General features: G+C 37.7%; 1 protein-coding gene across 1 annotated transcript; it reads right to left on the reverse strand.

Moving 5' to 3' along the window:
- Positions 1-16,521: 16,521 nt before the first annotated feature.
- On the reverse strand, positions 16,522-18,802 carry LOC100117099 (farnesol dehydrogenase-like). Its single transcript, XM_001599801.5, has 5 exons — positions 18,363-18,802; positions 17,491-17,656; positions 17,255-17,381; positions 17,046-17,175; positions 16,522-16,961 (listed from the first exon to the last, which is right to left on the reverse strand). The coding sequence occupies exons 1-5, from the start codon at positions 18,492-18,494 to the stop codon at positions 16,773-16,775; spliced, it is 744 nt and encodes a 247-aa protein (XP_001599851.1). The 5' UTR covers positions 18,495-18,802; the 3' UTR covers positions 16,522-16,772.
- Positions 18,803-20,658: the final 1,856 nt, after the last annotated feature.

The raw sequence follows: 20,658 nt of genomic DNA on the forward strand, positions 1-20,658 counted from the left end.
AGCCGCATATATCTGTAATCGCTCACCCAAACGATCGTTAAACGGATTAACGCCGGAGCATCTCTGGACAGGCAGCAGACCGACCTCTCCAATCTAAGAGTCTTCGGATCAAAGGCTTTTATGTATATACCTCAGCCACAACGAGACAAGCTCGAACCAAGAGCCACGCAATGCATAATGATTGGTTATTGCTCCAAGCAGAAAGGGTACAGACTTTGGGACCCTAAATCTCAGAAAGTTATATCTGCTCGAGACGTAATTTTTCAAGAAGAACCTGTAAATAGTAAAATGTCAGATATTGTATACTTACCTGTTGGTGCGTCTGAAGAAGACAATACAAAGGAAGATACTCCCCTCCCTACAGATCCGGATAATCAGGACCTTTCAATCGAGATAACCGCCTCTGAAGGTCAAACTCAAAAGTCATCCTGTAGTCAACCATCGAATGAACCACAGTCTGATGGAAACGAATCCAGCTCAGATACCGACACAGAAACCGGTCACAAGCAGCGTAGATCTCAACGACCAAGGAAGAAACCGAAGCGACTAGACAATTACGTGCTTTTTTCTGCCACCAGCGATCCCAATGAACCACAAAACTTCAATCAGGCCGTAAATGGAGGAGAAAAACATCAATGGTGGACAGCCATGGAGGCTGAATACAACTCCATAATCCAAGCCGGTACATGGGACCTTTGCAATTTACCAGCCAACGCAAATCTTGTAGGATCTAAATGGGTCTACAAGAAAAAGATCAACCCCAACGGGTCAACGCGCTATAAGGCAAGGTTGGTAGCGAAAGGATATTCCCAGTTAAAAGGATACGATTTCGAAGATACGTATTCGCCCGTCGTGAGATTTACATCGCTGCGTCTACTTTTATCCTTCGCTGCACGAGTGGATTTACTCATCACTCATCTCGATGTCGACACCGCTTTTTTGCATGGAGAGCTTAAGGAGGTAATTTACCTACAACAACCAGAGGGTTTTATCCCACAAGACCAGGAAAGTAAGGTATGTAGATTGAAAAAGGCGCTATATGGCTTAAAACAGGGAAGCCGCGCTTGGAACCAAAAGCTTAATGGAATTCTCAGGTCCTTGAACTTAAAACAATCAGAATTCGACTCCTGCATATATTTTTATTATAATAAAATGAAAATGATAATTGTGACGGTCTTTGTTGACGACATACTAATTTTTTCAAACAGCATTGATTATATGCAGTCGCTTAAGGAGTCACTGGAAAAGGCCTTCTCCATCAAGGATCTCGGACCGGTCAAAAGATGCCTGGGTATAGACATTGCTCGCGATCGAGAAAGAGGAACTATATCATTAAGTCAACCGAACTACATCGAAGACATTTTGAAACGCTTCAACATGGAAGATTGCAAGGATATTTCTACTCCCATGGAAATAGCAGCAGATCTGAATCCGGCTCCACCAAACAGTGAAACAGATATTGAGAAATTGAAGCGAATACCGTATCAAAGCGCAGTTGGAGCGCTTATTTACCTAACACAAGCTACTCGACCCGATTTAGCATATGCTGTAAGCACAGTTAGTCGCTTCAATAACTGTTTTAATTTTAAACACTGGGAAGCAGTAAAAAGAATCTTAAGATATCTTCAAAAAAACCAAAACAATGTGTCTTCGATATACAAGAGATTATGATAACCATATCACTGGTTACTGCGATGCGAGTTACGCACCAGACCCACATGACGCCAGATCCATATCCGGATACGTTTTCACAATGCAGGGAGGAGCTGTGAGTTGGCTGAGCAAGCGACAACAGACGGTGGCCATATCATCCACCGAAGCGGAGTATATGTCTCTCACAGTCGCGGGGCAGGAGGCAATCTGGCTAAGAAACCTTGGAATGGAACTTGAGATTATTCGCAATAGACCGCTCATTGTTTATTGTGATAACAAAGGATCAATCGACTTATGTAAAAACGCAAAATTCAGTTCACGAACCAAGCACGTGAACGTTCGACATCATTTCCTAAAGGACAATATTGAAAAAGGAGTCTTGGAGGTGAAGTTTACAAGCTCAGAGGACATGGTGGCTGATCCTCTCACCAAAGCAGTCTCAAGTACAAAGCTTGTCAAGTTTAATCAAGATGTAGGGCTGAAACTTTTGTAATTCTTTCTTTTTTATGTTAATTATTCGAACTGTTGTTTGTTAAAAGTCTTTCTGATTTTTCTTTGTAAACAGCGGAGAATTTCAATTGAGGGAGGATGTTGTAATATATTTGTATAGCAATTAAAATTCCCGCCTATGTTTATGTATACACGTATTGTGCTGCGGTATATAGCTGGCTTGGCTTCTCTCCTTTTGCTTACAATCAAACTAGTCTAACTCCGATTCTCCTAGCACACGCATCGGACATAAATATATTCTCTTTAACAGTATACAAGTGTGTCTCAATTATTATAACCTAATCCACTCGCACCTACTCCTGCATCACATACTATCGGATTGAAGAAATTAATAGACATATTAACATAATAATAGTGCAAAATGCCTTGCTCAACAAAACTAAAGTAAAAATGAACCCATTCGAACATTAATTGAAGCTTCGAGTACATTAGATACGAATTTCACATTTTGCTTGTTATCGGTGATTTTAGACCAAAATCTCAAACCAGTCAATTAAAGTAATAACACAATTTAGATTGCTTGAACTTATTAATCAGCTCTTAACATTTCCAAAAAGAGTACATATTAATAGTTATTGATTTACAGTTCAAAAGTTATTAGAAAATTCTTATCTTTGAATCTTGAGTAAATTCAACGTTTTTTTTTCTCAGTGTGCTATAATTCGTGAACCAAAGCGCAGTTACGCGGATCGGACTCTGCTCGGGCAGAGCTTCCGCTTGCTGACCGTCGGCCTCTACTCTGGTCTGGGGCCTTTTATACCCGAAAGTATTCTCATCTATATCCTCTTTGCGTGTATTTACTAGTAGGCGCAAGAGGATGCACACACCCCCGATATTGGGAGTGCGGAGGCAAACGCCTCTTTCGCTGACTGTCGCCTTCCCCTGATACTGTGTGTATGTGTATGTATGCGCAATAGCGTCTGGATACGTCAGACATGGTCCCTTATAATATCTGCTCGTTCGATGCTTCGTTCGATTCTCGCGTGGTTTTATTTTCAGAATATTTAGTTTTGTACTGATCCGATCTATATAATAACAAGTTTTCTTTTCACGAAGTTGTAGATTTGCATAATTATTGATATTTCCCAATGTGTATAATGATTATAGTAACTCGGCCTTTTTCATTTTATTTGTGTGTTGCTTTCTGTAGTCGCTCGTATCATCGGCTCTCTTCTCTCGCATTTTCCTAATTATTACAAACGACCTCTCTCTCTCTCTCTCTCTCTCTCTCTCTCTCTCTCTCTCTCTCTCTCTCTCTTCATCTCTTCCGTATTCATCATTATTCCTGAGTGCAGAAACTGAGCATTTCACATACATCATACCAAATTTTAAAACAATTTCCAATAAACAATGTAAGACAAAAAAACAATAGATATATAAATTACATACATCTTTGTTCTTTTCGTTTGTTCGCATGCAATAATTAAGTTGTTCCCTATTATGCTGTAACGTTGCGGCCTGGCAAAATGTGTCACACCGAGCTTAGGGACCGACGCGCAAAGCTACTACGTTAACAAAAGGATCGTTGGGTAACGTCCAGAAACTCGCATCGGCTGCTCAGCATCTCCGTCTTGACGGACCGCGGAGAGTGGCGGAGTCCTTCTGTGCTCGGCTTATTTATGAATGGAAGCAAGGGGTTTCACATGCACAATAATGACACTCTAATAATTTATACTAAGAGAACCTTCGGGCTTCATCTGCCCTCAGAACATTTATTCACTCAAAATAACAATATGCACTACGTGCGATCGTGTGTGCGTGTGTTGTGCATCGAGACGATCATCGAGATCGGCCGGCGCACTATGCGCGACAATCGGGCTTTGCCACAGCGCTTCATGTTATATTATCGCATTGTCATTCGAAAACCAAGTCTGTAGCAAAATCTAGAGCGTCTCAGGCGTTCGGGTTTCCTCCACGGTCTCTATGTTGAAACTTGAAAACGTACGTTCGGCGGAAGCTACACTCTAAACACTAGAAGGTGTAAAATATCAAAGTTTACACGTTTATAAATCATTCGAATTACAGTTTAGAAAAGTGTAAGTCCCGTAGTGGAAATTTTAAAATGTCCTAAAACGTAAGTAAATATAAGAAAACGTAATAAAATGTAAGATGCCATAATAAAATATAAAAAAATATAAAAAAGTTTACAATTTTGTTGGATCTCGGACCTTTTGTACATTTTAGTACATTTTCTTACATTTCCTTACTTTTTATGGCGATTCATTACGAATTCTTACTTTTATTTTCATTTTGTGACGATTTATTACATTTTTTATTTACGATTTCTTGCATTTCTGTACGTTTTCTTACATTTTCTTACATTTTGTTACATTTTCTTATATTTTCTTGCGTTTTCTCGCATTCTTTTACGTTTTCTCACATTTTCTTACTTTTTGTCATATTTTCCTATTTTTGTGATTTTTTAAAAATAATTGTACAATATTTTGCGGTATATATTTTGCCATTTAAATAATAAAAAATTATCAATTCTTTTACGAATATATTTATTTATTTATTTTCTACAAAATCATTTATTTATTTCCAAATCTTTACATTACAAAATCTAATAAATAATTTAATTTGTATATTGACCTAGGGTACCTTTAACTAATCGAATAACATAAAACTCACTTTTATATGGTATTATACTTGGACGCAATATTTCAGAACATCTTATAATATTTACATTATCGTCGTCTCCTATTTGTTTTTGACAACAAAGCATATGGTCAACTGTGACATCACTATTACTAAAAATGAAATTATCTTCTACTGTTAATTTATGACAATTTACAACTATGTCATAACAATTGTTATGTCTTACTTTATATATATTTTTGATAATACCATAAACACCATTGTTAGTCAATATTACAGAATTGTTTCTTTTCATACATCGAGATTTTGAAAATGAATAAAAACGATAACCTTTGTAAATAATTTTAAAGTATTTTGTGTACTCAGTTATTTCAGAAATAGTAAGAATATTTTTGATACATTGAATTTGCGAATTGTCAAGTATTGCAGTTTTTCCGGAGCCTTGTAAACAACACTCATCTATTTTTTCTGATTCCTTAAATTGATACTTATGATATAGACTTTTACTAAATTCTTGTACTTCGTTTGAAATAAAATCTTTCTGTTCTAACGCAGGCAGTTCTTGATAAGTTAATAATCTATTTACAATTTGTCGTGCTATTCTATAATTACATTTTTTCATTTTTAGGATTAATCTATTTTGATTTTCAAACGGAAATGTGTTATCTGCCCACAAAGGACCCCAGTTTTTCACAGTGTTTGTTAAATGCAATAATAAATGTACATATAGTGCATATAATTTTTTCCGTAAAGTTTTTCTATACCAAATACAAATTTTATCAGTAAGACTCTCACCTCTTCTAACATTTCACTTGTAATGGAGTCTTCCAATAATATATTCATTGATTTAACAAAAAGACGCCAATTAGCATAATACTTTTTACCTGAGACTCCTCGTAAACAAACTAAAGAATAAATAATCAGCCAACTTAACCATTCTGACGCAGTCCATTGATTTCTTTTCATAATACGTCTAGGAATTTTTGCAATACAAGAAGGTGGTTTTATTGATAAAAGCCTCTTATTGATGATATAACTTGTCGATGGTGAACCTATATAATATTTTTTTTGTGGATTTGTAAATAGTATATTGAGGTATAATTCTGTTACACCAAGTAGGCAAGAGTGCATAAAATCAACGATCATACCTTCAGTAATACTGAAGTGTTTCAAATTTATTAAAGCAGATACTCCCCAAACTCCTGTAACATCGCCTGATTTATTTAAATGTGCTTTTATTATTTGACTTTTAATCGATTCATCAGAGCGCAGAGCAGGTACTTCATTTTGCAATGGATATTTTTTAACGTTGTCTATTCGTTCTGTCGGGTGTTCACATTAGGTGCAGCCAAAATGGCCATTAAACTTTTTCATGTTAAGCATCCCGCATCTTGCTACAGAATCTACGCAGCAACCCAGTGGAAAAAATTTACTAACAATATGTCTGCCATTTAACACCCACGTTAGCCCTTTTGAAGACAATTTATTCGCTTGCTCTACAAAAGGTGACAAAAATATATTCATATCTGGTTCTGTCTTAGATACCCATAGTCCGACAAGAGGCATGAATTTATTTCTTAAATAATCAAACTGTTATTTTTGAAATATTGGAAGCTTGACAACCATCAGTATTGAAAGTATATGAAAAATTGTTAGAATTTCCCAATAAGTGTTCAACATCACAACTTTTATACGCCGCACCAATAAAGATGTCTTCTAAACCATCGGGATTTATTTTTTGTGGATTAGTTCTTTCAGTAAGTATTTTTGCTACTGTAGGGTTTGACAAAAGTTTTTGTAATTGCATTTCTGCATCAATTTCAACAAAAAACGAACCTACTTCAGAAGATTTAACTTTTGTTTTACAAGAACATACCATTGAAAAACTAAGATTCTTTGTTTTTCCTAAATATTTATTGCAATTGTGGCAAGTTATGTGATATGTAAAACTATCTGAATTTATATTTTATAACTATTTAAAAGTATATTTAGTTTTAGGAAAAATGTTTCTGCTAAAAACATAATTTATAATTTCAAAAATAGAAAATAATGCGATCCATGGCAATGAACATGTAGCAAACAGGTTCGGAAATAATAACAGCAATTCTCCTACAGTGTCAGCACTACATTGGCACAGTTTTTCTTTCAGCAATTCTTCAGTAACCATTTCAGTACGTTGCTTTGACTGCGCATAAAAAATATGAAACTCTTCGTAAATTACATAATGTAAATTATACAAACCCTGGTAGAAAATTAACGGTTCAAATTTGCTAAGACCTTTAGACTTAGGTAACTGTTTTAACGGTTGGCCAGCTAAAATTTAATAAAAAGATACTCTGAAAAATTTTAAATTTTTATCTTACGTACTCGACAAGCCTCAATGAATGTTCGAGTATGTTCATTTTTAGTTTTGTTTTGTTGAACAAGGCATTTTGCACTATTATCATGCTAATGTACACAATATTTATTAATTTTTTTAATTTGATAGGATGACATAATGAAATAATAATTGATGACTTGTTACGGTCAAGTGAAATGAAGTTTAGTGCATGAAAATCATTTAAACTTTGTACAGATATTCCCTCGTAGAAAATACGCGATAAGATATGGCCGGTGAATAACTACTGGCCATATTTTCTTAGCATAATATGTCAACATAATATGCCCATATTATGTTGAGTACAAATTGACTCAACCAATAGGTATAAACCTAAAATCCATGAACTTAATAATCAAATTTCTTTTAAAGTAGTAAATTTTAAAATCATTCACGTTTAAGAAAATAATTTTACAATAAATTTTGAAAATACAAGGCAATGTGTTAAGAGCAGTAACCAAACCTTGAATATTCATACATACAAATTTACATATAATCACACTCAAAACTCACTAATATATATGTATACTATTCTGGCATGCTTGTTTTTACGTAAGTGTGGATATTAGAAAAAACATCAGGTGATATTTGTGTGTTCAAGATTATCAACGATGAAGTATAAAAGTGATGATCTTGAAAGATATTCTCCCAACTCAGTGTTCAAGTCAGTCGCAAGCAGTATCTATCATTATATTGCCTTATATGCAGTGTATTCATGCAAGATGTTTAATTTGTGATGTAGATGCTTATTTTATTATGTAGAAACAGGCTGGCATAACAGTTTTTGCTTGTCTGAAAAATTGAAAAAAATTATCGTACTATCATTGAGAATTTGATTTTGCTGTAGGCGCCCTCGACTACCAATCGTGCTCAAACATTATCCGAGTCTGGAAAAGCACATTCGCCCCTTGTTGTACAATGTACTATTATTGCGCCCCGGGTAATTTATTACCTGGCCAAGCGAGCATTATTTTTCCGACATTACTGAACTTCTCAGCCCGAGATCTTGAATTAAAAAAAAAATTGCCGAAAATGACCGTCCCTATCGAAAGATACAAGGATTTTGAAATAGGGTAAAAATCTGCAAAAATCCTAAGAACTGGCCAGTTACTAGCCTGTTCTTAGACTCATTTCTACCAGGGTACAAGTGGCATAAATAGTCAGATACGGCACGGCGTTTAGCTCCCTCGCTACGCTCGAGTGCTAATACACGCCGTGCCGTATCGGACTATTTATGCCACGAGTATCGTATGCTATTTTATAGCATTGACTAGCATAAATCCACTGTCACGCCTATCCGTGGCCTAAACAATCCATTTTTGCACTGTGCAGTTAGCGCCGAAGCGTAGCGAGGGCGATCAGCACGGTTTAATAATGGACTATGCGGATTTATGCCACCCAGTGCTATAAAATAATTTTTATTAATACATGTTTTTATTTAAAATAATTAGGAAAAAATACATTTTTTAAATTATAATATTGCTTACATTATAACAAGGATACAAAATCTTACACTCTAACAAAAAAATATGCGCTATTTTTATTATTTACAAAAAAAACTTACAACTCTATGATATACTTAAAATTAATTTATTCGTTACACGCACACGCGCACGTACATAAATTTCTATTCCTTATAACCATAAGGTAACGAGACTCCTAAAGAAACATACATTTGGTTATACTATACTACAACTCTTAGTCTCACTGCGCTTTACTACACTATGGTCTGGCATTTGTCTTATAGCGTTAAATTTCTTATCTTAATATTACTGCATTTATTCGTCTTGTCGTCATTCACGTCTCTTTCACGCTCATCGAAATATTGCTCAATCATTCCCCTAATACTATCATAATTAATTTTTACAGAGTTAGAAAAATTAAGCGAAATACCCTTTACTTTGCAACATTCCGTCACCGCACCAGTGTTCTCATTGCGTGTGCGGTAGGCGTAAAACGACGCCCTCGCCGAGTTCGTCAGTCATTTCTCCAAGTAAAGTGCATAACAGTGGCTCGTACTCGTTTGAATTTTTGCGCGATACAAAAATACCCGAGTCTGTATCGCAGTAAAAGATACGTCGACCCAATTTTTCTAGATAACTGTACAATTTAAGGCGCGCTTGTGCAGTTGTATACGCAGCTATAACGACACTCGTATAAGCTGTGGGTTCAACAGCATCGTTTATAAATGATCAGTTTTTTTTTTTTACATGGCATTTGGAACTCGAAAGTTCATCGCCTCATCTACGCAAGCCTTCCACGCTGCCCTATCTTGTGTCAACCCCACCCAAGATGCACCTCTCCGATCGACACCCACCCGTCCTATTTCTACTAGATCCGCTTTTACGTTGTCCTCCCATCTACGTCTAGGTCTACCTAGAGGTCGCGTTACCATCGGCCTGCCCTTCATGACACGCGCTGCCGTACGGTCGTCTCCCATTCTCTCTACGTGCACTGCCCATCCCAATCTGCGCGATTTTATTATTCTGTTAATATTTGGTGACGCGTACAGATTGTGTAACTCATCATTGTGTAGTCTCCTCCATTCCCCGGTTTCCTCATCTTTCTTCGGCCCGTATATTTTTCGCAAGACTTTATTTTCAAATACCCTAAAACGGTTGTCCGCCTGCTTAGTGAGAGCCCACGTTTCGCACCCGTACAGAACCACCGGCAGTATTATTGTCCTGTATATTCTTATTTTAACGTTTTTAGACAACAGCCTCGACTTAAGTATATTACTCACGGCGTAGAAGCAAGCATTACCCGAATGGAGTCTCTTATTTATTTCGACATTAATCTCGTTTCTATCATTTATGGTCGTACCCAGATACCTGAATTCGCTAACCTTTTCAAAAGTAAAATTCCCAACTCTGAGATCTTCCTCCCCTCTGCAGATCCCTAGCTTATCCACAATCATGTACTTTGTTTTTGATTCACTCACTTCTAACCCTGTATACTCCACCGCTTTTATGAGGATTTCCGCGTTTCTTGCTACCATTTCCCTACAATCCCCCAGTATATCCAAATCATCTGCGTAGCCTAGTATCTGCGTTGTTCCATTAAGGGTTGCGCCCATCTGGCTAACCTACATTTTTCTAACGGCATACTCTAACGTTAAGTTGAACAGCACCGTAGAGAGTCCATCCCCTTGTTTTAAACCATCGCGTATCATGAAGGTTTCTGATACATTACCGCCTACTCGGACCTTTCCCGTGCTTCCGTTCAGACATATTTGAATTAATCTCACGAGTTTTTTCGGTACACCGAGAAGTACTAGAATTTGATACATTTTGCTTCGCTTAATAGAGTCGTACGCTTTTTTAAAATCTATAAATAGTTGGTGTATGGTTTCGCAAAATTCCCACTTTTTCTCTAACAACTGTCTTATGGTAAACATTGATCGCTCGTCGATCTGTTGCGCCGAAATCCGCACTGATAATCTCCTACTATATCTTCCGCGAATGGAGTGAGTCTAGCTTGTATTACGTTTGACAGAACTTTGTAGCACGTTGCTAAAAGTGAAATACCCCTATAGTTATTGCAGTCTGTCTTATCCCCCTTTTTAAAAATCGGTATAATGATAGATTCCTTCCAATTTTCGGGTATTGTTTCATTTTTCCAGATGGCACATACTAGTTTATAGATTTTGAAAGTGAGCTCGACGCCCCCATATTTGAATAACTCAGCTGGTATAGAGTCATTTCCCGCGGCTATGTTGTTTTTTAGTTTTTTAATCGCGGCCTCTACTTCTTGGTAGCTCGGTTCCTCCACGTGGGGTTCAGCAGTGTGAATTTCGTCCCCGAATTCTTCGCTATTTTCGTGCACGTTTAATAATTTATCGAAATAATTGTTCCACAGCGACAGTAATTCGTTGTCATTTATTACGAGGTCCCCGTTTTCGTCCTTCATCAATTGCGCTCTACTCCTAAAACCCTTTCTGATGGTGTTAATCCCTCTGTACATTTCGCGGGGGTTATTTTCCTTACTGTTAGTTTCTATTCTCCTAATAAGATTCTTTTGATACTCCCGCTTCTTATTTCTGTAGATCGCACTCGTTTCCTTACGTTAGAATACTCTTCTACGGTCCTATCGCTTCTATTTTGTAAGCTATCTAATTTAGCCTTTTTGCGCCTTTCAAACCAGAGTTCGCACTCTTCGTCAAACCATGGTTTGCTCTTTGGCTTTTTCTTTTTACCCAGTACTTTGTTCGCGGCCTCTTTTACCGTTTTTTCGATGTCCCCCCATAAGCTATTCGGTTCGTCATTCCCCTCCGGCGATCTGTTTGCTTCTTCAAGTGCCTGAAACCTGTTATTAATTTCTATCTGGTACCTAATTCGCTCTGTTCTATCTCGTAGTTTCTCAATATCGAAGCTTTCTACCTTGTTTGCTCGCTTACTATTTTGATTCGCTACTAGTCTAGCTCTGAATTTGGCTACTACTAGGAAGTGGTCCGAGTCGCTATCTGCCCCTCTGTAAGCCCTTACGTCAAGAACATTAGTATGACGTCTTTTTGCAATGAGGAAATGATCAATTTGGTTCTGTGTGGCCCCGTCCGGCGATGTCCACGTTGCCTTGTGTATGTTCTTGTGCTTAAAACACGTAGTTTTGATTATAAGATCTTTTGCCGCCGCGAAATTTATGACCCTAATACCGTTATCATTGCTGGCTTCGTGCAGGCTTTCCTTACCTATAGTAGGCCTAAACATTTCCTCCCTACCTATTTTAGCATTGAAATCGCCTAATACTATTTTTGTGTCGTAAGACGCGAACTGGTCGATTACCTGCTCTAAAGTTTCGTAATAGAGATCCTTAGCTTCTTCTTCTTTGTCCTCCGTAGGACAGTGTACATTAATAAATACATATCTATACCATTCACCTTCGATAATGATGTACGAGAGCCTATCATTGACGGATTTGAAACTTTTAACCGAATGTATGATGCTTTTGCTTACGAGAAATCCGGTGCCTAGAGATCCCCCACTCCCGGCCCCATACAGGTACGTGAAGTTACCCGATGCTAGTACTCCGCCATCTGGCCACCGCGATTCCTGTATTGCTACCAAATCTAGATTGTACCTATCAGCTTCCTTTACGAGTTCTTTAAACGCACCTGCTCTGTATAGACTGCGAACATTCCAAGTTCCGACCCTAAAGTCCATTTTGGTTCGGATTTGATTTTTTTGAGCCATGATGTTATGTTAAACCCGCGCGCTTCGGATCCTGTTCCGATCGCAGGTGAGTCCACCGTTCTAGAGGTGATAACCCCCATACCTCTCTAGAACTAAGTATGAGAGCTTTCCGACTTTGACGAGGACAGTGTCAATTCGTCGTCAGACACACTACGGTTTCATTCTCGCATCCTAACGCCCACCTGCAAGGCAGCGCGCCTTCGCTGGCATCGTTACCGCGTAAGACCAGGTGACGAATCATTCTACACATCCCCTTTTGGGGCAGTTGTCATCGCTCCCGCATCCTCCTCGGCAGCAGGATTTTGGCCCATTTTTGTAATGTGTGATGAAAGAGATAGATTGAGAGATAAGAGATAATGTGAAGTGTTTTTGTTGTTGTGGTGCTTGCGTAGTGTTTCTAGATGAATGCGTTCGACAGTGTGGGCTCATCACACCCACGCCTGTTCCTATCGGCTGTCCGCGGCTGCTTATTCAATTTATTCGCAGCTAACCTCTTTCTCAGGGGCTGTTCCTCTATCCGCAACCTAAGGACGCGCTGTGTAGTGGTGATAGGCACCCACCCGTCCGATCTGGACGACAACGCCCAAGACCCGCTTAGGGTAGCGGCATTGTAACAGATAAATGATCAGTTTACATATAATAATTCATCGCTGACTATAAGGATGCTTAATGCCTCCTTATCCTTCGCCACGAGAAGCGTGAGAAGATGTTCGCGCTTCTTAACCACCGCCGTTTGCTTGAGATTGCTTCTCTGTCCAAATTTACCCCAAAAGGAGTTTAAACAGAGTTTAGCAACCGTTCGCAGCCCCGGAATTTTACCAATCATTTCGCGCTCGAGCAGGATGTACTCTTTTTCATGGTACTCGCGAATATACCGCTCTTTTTCCGTCTGATCTACGCACCACCGCACCACCCTGGAAAGCCCGAGACTTGTTGCTTGAGATGAAGGAACGTATCAATGTACTCGCTAAATAGTCCCCCGTCACCCGTAGATTGCTCAAGCTCGGTTATATTCTACTGTCATATAACATGTATGGCTGTAACTCGATAACCAAGCTTGATCGCTTTACGAAGTTCATCGGCGACTCACGTACCCGAGAACTCGCGATCGCCTGGATTTTCGTGATTGCACTCGCTGTCTTGCCGTGATTCTTCACAAAAAGTGCGACACAGCGCAAACATTAGTTTGCCATTCATTTTTACATATAAGAGAGGTAAAAATAAATCGCGTGGTGATAAATTCGAACACTTAACCAGACCTTCTATACCGGTAAAATTGTCAAGCATACCGTTTGTCAACAGTTCACACTCGCTGCCCACGTAAATTTTTGGGTAACCCACGGGCAACCTTCCACGCTTACAAATGTAAGGATATAAGTAGATAGGCTATAGGCATACCAAAACATAGGCATACTAAAACACCCCCTCTTCTCTCAGAGTGTTTTAGTACCCGATGAGAGAGTGGGAATAATTTCCCCCCCCCCTCTCTCTCTCTCTCTCTCTCTCTCTCTCATATCTCCTTGTTTTCCTCCTCTACGTTTGATTTGCTCAACAATGAAGTCATTATCGGCTTTGTTTAATAAATCTTGCACTCGTAGTTTTAAGTTACAGAACATGCGCACACTGTATGGTGAACTTATTCGAATGATTTTCCTTGTCCTCCAACAGCAGCTTTTATACACCTGGCTCAGGTAAAAAGCCAGACCCCCAACCAGCAACACTTAGACCGCCGGGATTCATGCCAAGACGCTTCGCGTCGGCGAATCCCATGGCATGGTTCACTTGCCTTCGTTAGATAATCTATGGGCACTTTTGCAGACCTTTTCCAAAAAATAATTGATTTCCACCGTGGGTAGCGAAACAAAAAGAAAGGTCTTGCCAGCGGGTGTAGTTTCTAGATTCCTGCGACCCTCTTCGGTCACTCGTCAAAAGCTAAAAGCCTTTACAACGTTCATCTCTGCAGGTATCTGCGACACTCACACATTTTCATCCACTGCTAGCGAAAGGAAAAATAAGGGAGGAGTACCTTCATGAAACTTATCGGTGCCTCTGCATCTTTTTTAGGGATTTCCTGCATTTCTCTAGGAAACTCGTCAAAGTCAGTACGACGTGTTAATCTCCGCGCTCTCTGCAGGTAGCGCAACAAAATAAGGGATCTCCTGCCAAAAATGACTATTATGAGACCCATCGGTCTTGGTGCATGCCTCTAAGTTACTCGTCAATCACTATAAGTATTGTTTGTCGTTCTCTAGTCCTATTAGCTCATGTTCATCTTCGTGCTCTCTGCAGGCCTATCGGTCGGAGTGCATTTTTGTGACCATTGTCTCTACGCCACTTGTCAATCGCTAAAAGCGGATCTCTGGAAGGAAAACAGCCTAGTTTTTCTGGGAAAGCTAATTGGGACTTAAAATTAGGGGTAGTCCCACAAGCAGCTAATAGCATTTGTAGGCGATGAGAAAACTTTGAATCGCTCATGCAAGCTTTCAAAAAGATACATACGGGGGTAGACTGGGGATACTCTCCCACTCTCTCATCAGGTACTAAAACACTCTGAGAGGAGAGGGGGTGTTTTAGTATGCCTATGTTTTGGTATGCCTATAGCCTATCTACTGATATAACGAGCATACATCGATGTACTTTATAAACTCGTCTCCCAAGTCATTTGTTCCCAGCATATTTCAGCTAGCTTTGGTGAGCCAATCGGCCTTGAAACCCATCCATTCACCAGCTCTTCTGCTAGTAACTTCTCGCGACATCACTGGCCAAGCTTGCAACACTTTGGCAACAAGCCTAACAAAACCCGAAAATAACATCATGGAAAGTAGAATCGAAATACAACAGGTCATCACCAGGGCCTATTATCAGGCCGCCAATAAGGCCACTGGCAGATGTCCAAGCGAACACCACCAAACCAATAGTTGAGGCTAACCTCAGCAGAGGAGTGTAAGATTTAAACGCAGCAGGAAGGCAACAAAGAGAAGGAGTTGGGTCCTCACCTGTAGGCCATGTTCAGGAAAATGCAGGAGCTCGTTGCGGCAACAAGAAGAATCCTCGAAGAAGAAGCCTTTAAATCTGAAAACTTAAAAATCAATCTGTCGGTGGTCTACAAAAAGTAATTGTTAGTATTTATACATATATATATATATATATATATATATATATATATATATATATATATATATATATATATAAGCTAGTAACGCTATGAAGCGATTTTTTTCTTTTGGTGTCCTCCACACAATTTTGTGTCTCGAAAATTTGTTAATGTAAAAAAGCGGCACTGTTCTCTCGTCAGCACTGACGTCATTTTTGAAATTAAATATTTTTTGGTTTGCTTTTCTGCTGTTTTTTATCGGGGGCATAGAGACGGCAGTGCTCAAGAGATTGCAGTGAATGAAGCATGACTATAGTAAGTAAGATGTTATAGAGGAAAGAATGAAACGTAAGCGTCTTAGCTGTAACTTACAGATCGAGTATGCGCTACATAATTTTACGACGAGCACAGCACTCTTGTTGTGAATTAGTATGGCAGTAGTATGGTTCAATCCTTTTTGTTTAAGCGCGAATATCATTTCTAAATGCTGTGTTAACCAATTAATTATTATTATTACATAAATGTTAGGTCTCTCTTTGTAAATGAATTCGTCGACTCTCAATCTCAACCTGCTTAACTTGAAGTAATTGTCCAGAAGAGTGGCTAACACATCCGTCTCAGTACAGACGCTCTCATTAAAAAGCGAAAAGTGATCAAGCTTACCCTTTCATTCCTTTACGAGAAAGGAAATCCGGTCATCAAGACTTTTCATTGTCTCTAGTAATATATTCCTGCACTTTCCTAGTTCAGGTCTTATCCAATGTTTACCAGTCTCACATGAACATCTCTGAACACCATATTCGATCCTGATTTGTTTGCCTATATTAGCCATATCCGACGTATATCAGAAACGCTGTCACATCCATTGATGCAACGGCACTTATGAAAAATTAACATTTTAAGCCTACACTTTCGTGCAATACCTGGGGACTTTGAATGTTTTTGAATATATAAGAGTACTGAATGGAAATGAAGATTTCTTTATAAATGACGTTATTTCTCTGTGGCTTACGTGTTTGTTGGGAATTTCCTTTTTCTCTTTGTATATTATAAATTTATTAGTGGTTGGAAAGAATAGCAAAAATAGTCCGATTAGAAGCTTTTGATATAAAATCATTATCCTTTGTTTGAATCTCTACGTATCTCAATCTATCTCAACAACTATATTTACCGAATAAAAACTCTAATGGTCCGACGCCGACATTGATTTTTGATAGTGTAACACAATTTTATAAAAAATGAGAAGTTAATCTCCAACTATTACTAGATACATCTATGATAATGACATTCAAAGTAATTATTATTATACCCCAATTTTATATTAAAATCCGCATGTTCCTGTTACATTGAATTAACTAAATGCATCATTCGTTGGTTTGATCGTGACTTCGCATATTCGAACGTGATGCGGCGCTCCAACTGCGTACATTACTGCATCAGCGATATCTTCTGGCTTTAACACTGGAACCACGTCTAGAAAAGCTGTATCCATGTTTGCCATTTCTAAAAGTTCAGTTTTCACAACTCCTGGGCTGATGTTCTATGCAAGACAATCAGCCTTCATATACCCACAATGATTTATAGTAATATCAAATCGATTTTTTTTAATTGACAAAATACTTACGCTTACACGAATTTTAGTATTGTTTAGCTCATGAGCAAGAGTTTCCGACAATGATCTGAGAGCGTACTTCGTCGGAGAATAAACGTTAAAGTGTCTGCCCGGTACCGTTGTTGTATTCAGACCTACAACGCTATTTTCACAAGAACAAACACAATACAGTATTTTACGCTACTTATTTAAAACCACGAAATTAATGTATACATATTAACCTGTTTATATTAACGATGTGACCTTCCGCACCGTTCTCTTTCATCAGTTGCATAGCTCGTTTAGCGCAAATGAGGGCACCCACAACGTTGACATTAATAATGAATTGCATTTCTTTAGTACTGGCATCTGAGTAGAAAATCATTTAGAAAATTACCGTAATGTATAGTTATTCATAATATATAGTTAGTAATCTCAAAAAGCCTTTATAAAAAGAAATTGTTCAAAATTGTTATACCAGCTATAGAGCTTTCTTTCATAACTCCAGCATTGTTTATCAAAATGTGAGCGGTTCCTAAATTTTTTTTTATCCACTCGAAAACACTGTCAATATTCTCTTCGGATGATAAATCACATTCCTTTGCGTGAAACTTTCCTGGTCCTTGGATGCCTTTCATGCCATTCTAAATGGAAATCAACAGAAATTGCATTAAGGTGGGGTTCTACTAAATATTTTAACTTTTTGATTTAACTGTAATATTTTCTCAAATTTTGCACTCATATTTAATATAAAAAAGGGGGAAGATATCTAAATTTTGAGCAATTTTTATAATTTTTTTCTAATGAAATATTGCAAAAAAAATTAAATAATGAGGGTACTTGCAAAAGTGTCTTATACACTAGGTTTTGAATAAAGCCGAAAAATGAATAGTGAATTTTTATTAATCTAAGATGAACAAACTGAATACTCCAACTTTTAAAAAAAAGCTTTTGAGCATTCTTGACATGTTTGAGCCAAAAGTTTCATAGTTTTTTTGCTCAATAATCAGTTTTTCTTTGTCAAAAATGCTCAAAAAGTGTTTTTAAAAGTTGGAGTATTAAACTTTGTTCATCTTAGATTAATAAAAACATTCACTATTAATTTTTTGGCTCTAGTCGAAACCTAGTGCACAAGAGATTTTTACAAGTAACCTCATTATTTAATGTCTTTTTGCAATATTTTATTCAAAAATTTCTCAAAATTTAGATATTTTTCTCTTATTTTTATATCAAATATGAGTGCAAAATATAAGAAAATATTACAATTAAATGAAAAAGTTCAAAAAGCCAAAAAATTTGGTAGAACACCACCTTAATATAAAAATACCACTGATAAAAAACTATTTATACCTCCATCGCCGTTTTTCTCCGGGCGAGACCAACTACTATCAAACCTTTGCGAACAAAGGCTTGGGCAGTCACCAAACCAATTCCAGACGATGCTCCAGTTATAACAGCCACTTTTCCTGCCCATCGCTCCATTTTCCTTATTTCTTTAATTTATCTACGCCAAGTCACTAGTCTATCTGTTCAATAATTAAGATATCGTTCTTAATCGTTTATTGGTTCACGAGCAAAAGGCTGTTGCGACTGTACGTTTATATTGCAGAGTTAAATGCACAATCAAATACAAAACAAGGCTAGCCTTCTTCTTCTTCTAATTCTTACAGATCTTCGTCACTTCACGCTGGTCGACAATGAACTGACGGCAATTTTATCACTAACCTCGTATGCTATACGTGTATCGGAATTGACCTTGAATAAAACAAGCGTCGAGTCACTTTTGTAAAGCAATAGCTCGCTATCAAGGAAATGATTTTTCTTTTCAATCCTCTCTTTAATTATTAATTGCTTGAAACGTATGATCTTTGTATGACATATAATAGGCAAGAAAGATACCGGTTTTAGCTCTCGCTTTTTTTATTGAAAAACATGTTTTTCAATAAAGTTTTCTAAAGTTTGTTATTATAATATTAAAATAAGTTTTACACTTATTCAGTTCCGAAACTTGAGTATGATGTCTACAGATCCTGCTATACCGGTAAATCCAGAAATCTGCCTTTATCGTATTAACTTTTACTTTCATTTTTACAAACTTATTGTAGCCTTGTATATCCGGATTTAAATAATCAACAAATCATGTTAATTCTGTGCATATTCATATCATATGTATGTATTTGCATTCAGCTCGTCACCTTAATGCATATTTTAACCAAGACGAGCAATGGACATACTCGAACCTAAAGATTACTGAATGCATTGTGTGTCGACAAGCAGTGCAACGAAAGCAGTGCCGATTATGACGGCTGCGATTACCTCTTCTGCGGCAGGGATCACGCCACGCAAGCCGAGGAGATCCTCGAGTTCCTTTACTTCCACCGGGCGCATCTTTAATTATGCGATTTAGCATAATTCGATGCCTTGCCTATAAACGGGGACATTGAGCTAGACCAAATAGGTAGCCCGATTGCACAATAGTGCGAACTTCATCTTTTGACCTGCGTTCAACGGCTTTCATTAACTCAAAGAAAAGTGAGGGGATATTAATACCGGAAATTTTTCTATTAGGAAAGTGAATAAAAAAAGTTTTTTTTCTATTAAAAGAATGTCTATCCTCAAAGTCTTATGGCTAGGAGAGGAGAAAGGTTTTCTCGGGAAGGTATGAGTTTACTTCCAAAGCATCCTATGAGAGCTACACATTTTTAAATACCCAATCCTAAAAGAGTGTGAGGCGGATTTCTTATTATAAAACCATAATACTAGAACCTTAACCTAACCCTTTCTCGCTTAACCGCCTACAAAGCTGGAAAATGGCAAGAGCACGTGACTACGATTTCTTTTTAGAAACGTCATTTTGCAATTTTTAAAAAACACGCATATATTTGCTATATTCAAAAATTCTAAAGAACCCCAAAAGATACTTTTATTTTTAAAGAAATCAGTTTTCTTAATTTGAGGAAATCTACTTTACCGACCGCATATCTATTCAAACCTCCAATGGCATGTGAAGAACTTACAGAAGAGGAAAAATGCATGAATCGATGGTTAGAAAAAGTCACCACGGAATAGCATGGAACTCTGGTGATATTCCGTATCAACGTCTCCATCAAATTTTACAAATTCATGTGCAAGGATTCGCGCGCTTCAGCCGAAGGAGGAGAAATTGTTTTGGTTTTGGGTATCTTCGTGTATTCGTTAAGTGTCGAAGTTTCTGGATTTTTCCGTTGGCTTTGGTTGATTCTATATAATAATTCTGAATATTCATCCAGAAACTTCGTCACTTAACAAATGTACAGTTTTCATTGCTACTCTTTTTTAGAAATACTTAGCCGCGCGCTGAACACGAACGAATCCTTTTCAGAGGGTTGGACACTCTCGCTTTTCTCTTTGCTTCGTATAGTTTTGACTGTTTATATAGCGCAATCAGCCGTCTGTGAAGCATTCCTCCGGAGCTTCTAACATAAAAAATAAAAGATTGTTATTACATAAATTAATAATAATAATATTATTAGATAAAATAATAATAATAATAATAGCTTACCGCATCCTCAGCAATTTATTTCAAACGGTTTGAGAATTTTTAGGCCCCTCGGCTTATATACTCTTTCAGCCCGTCTTCGCTGTAAAATGAAAAATTATAAGTTAA

This window comes from Nasonia vitripennis, unplaced genomic scaffold (assembly GCF_009193385.2).
Source record: "Nasonia vitripennis strain AsymCx unplaced genomic scaffold, Nvit_psr_1.1 unplaced0027, whole genome shotgun sequence".
In the NCBI taxonomy this organism is placed as follows: Eukaryota; Metazoa; Arthropoda; class Insecta; order Hymenoptera; family Pteromalidae; genus Nasonia; species Nasonia vitripennis.

Coding starts and splice junctions, on each gene's coding strand:
- LOC100117099 (XM_001599801.5), bottom strand. CDS start 18,494: ATGGAGCGATGGGCAGGAAAAGTGGCTGTTATAACTGGAGCATCGTCT. Junction 17,657..18,362: donor GGAGAAAAACGGCGATGGAG/GTATAAATAGTT, acceptor ATTTCCATTTAG/AATGGCATGAAAGGCATCCA. Junction 17,382..17,490: donor GAAAGAAAGCTCTATAGCTG/GTATAACAATTT, acceptor TTTTCTACTCAG/ATGCCAGTACTAAAGAAATG.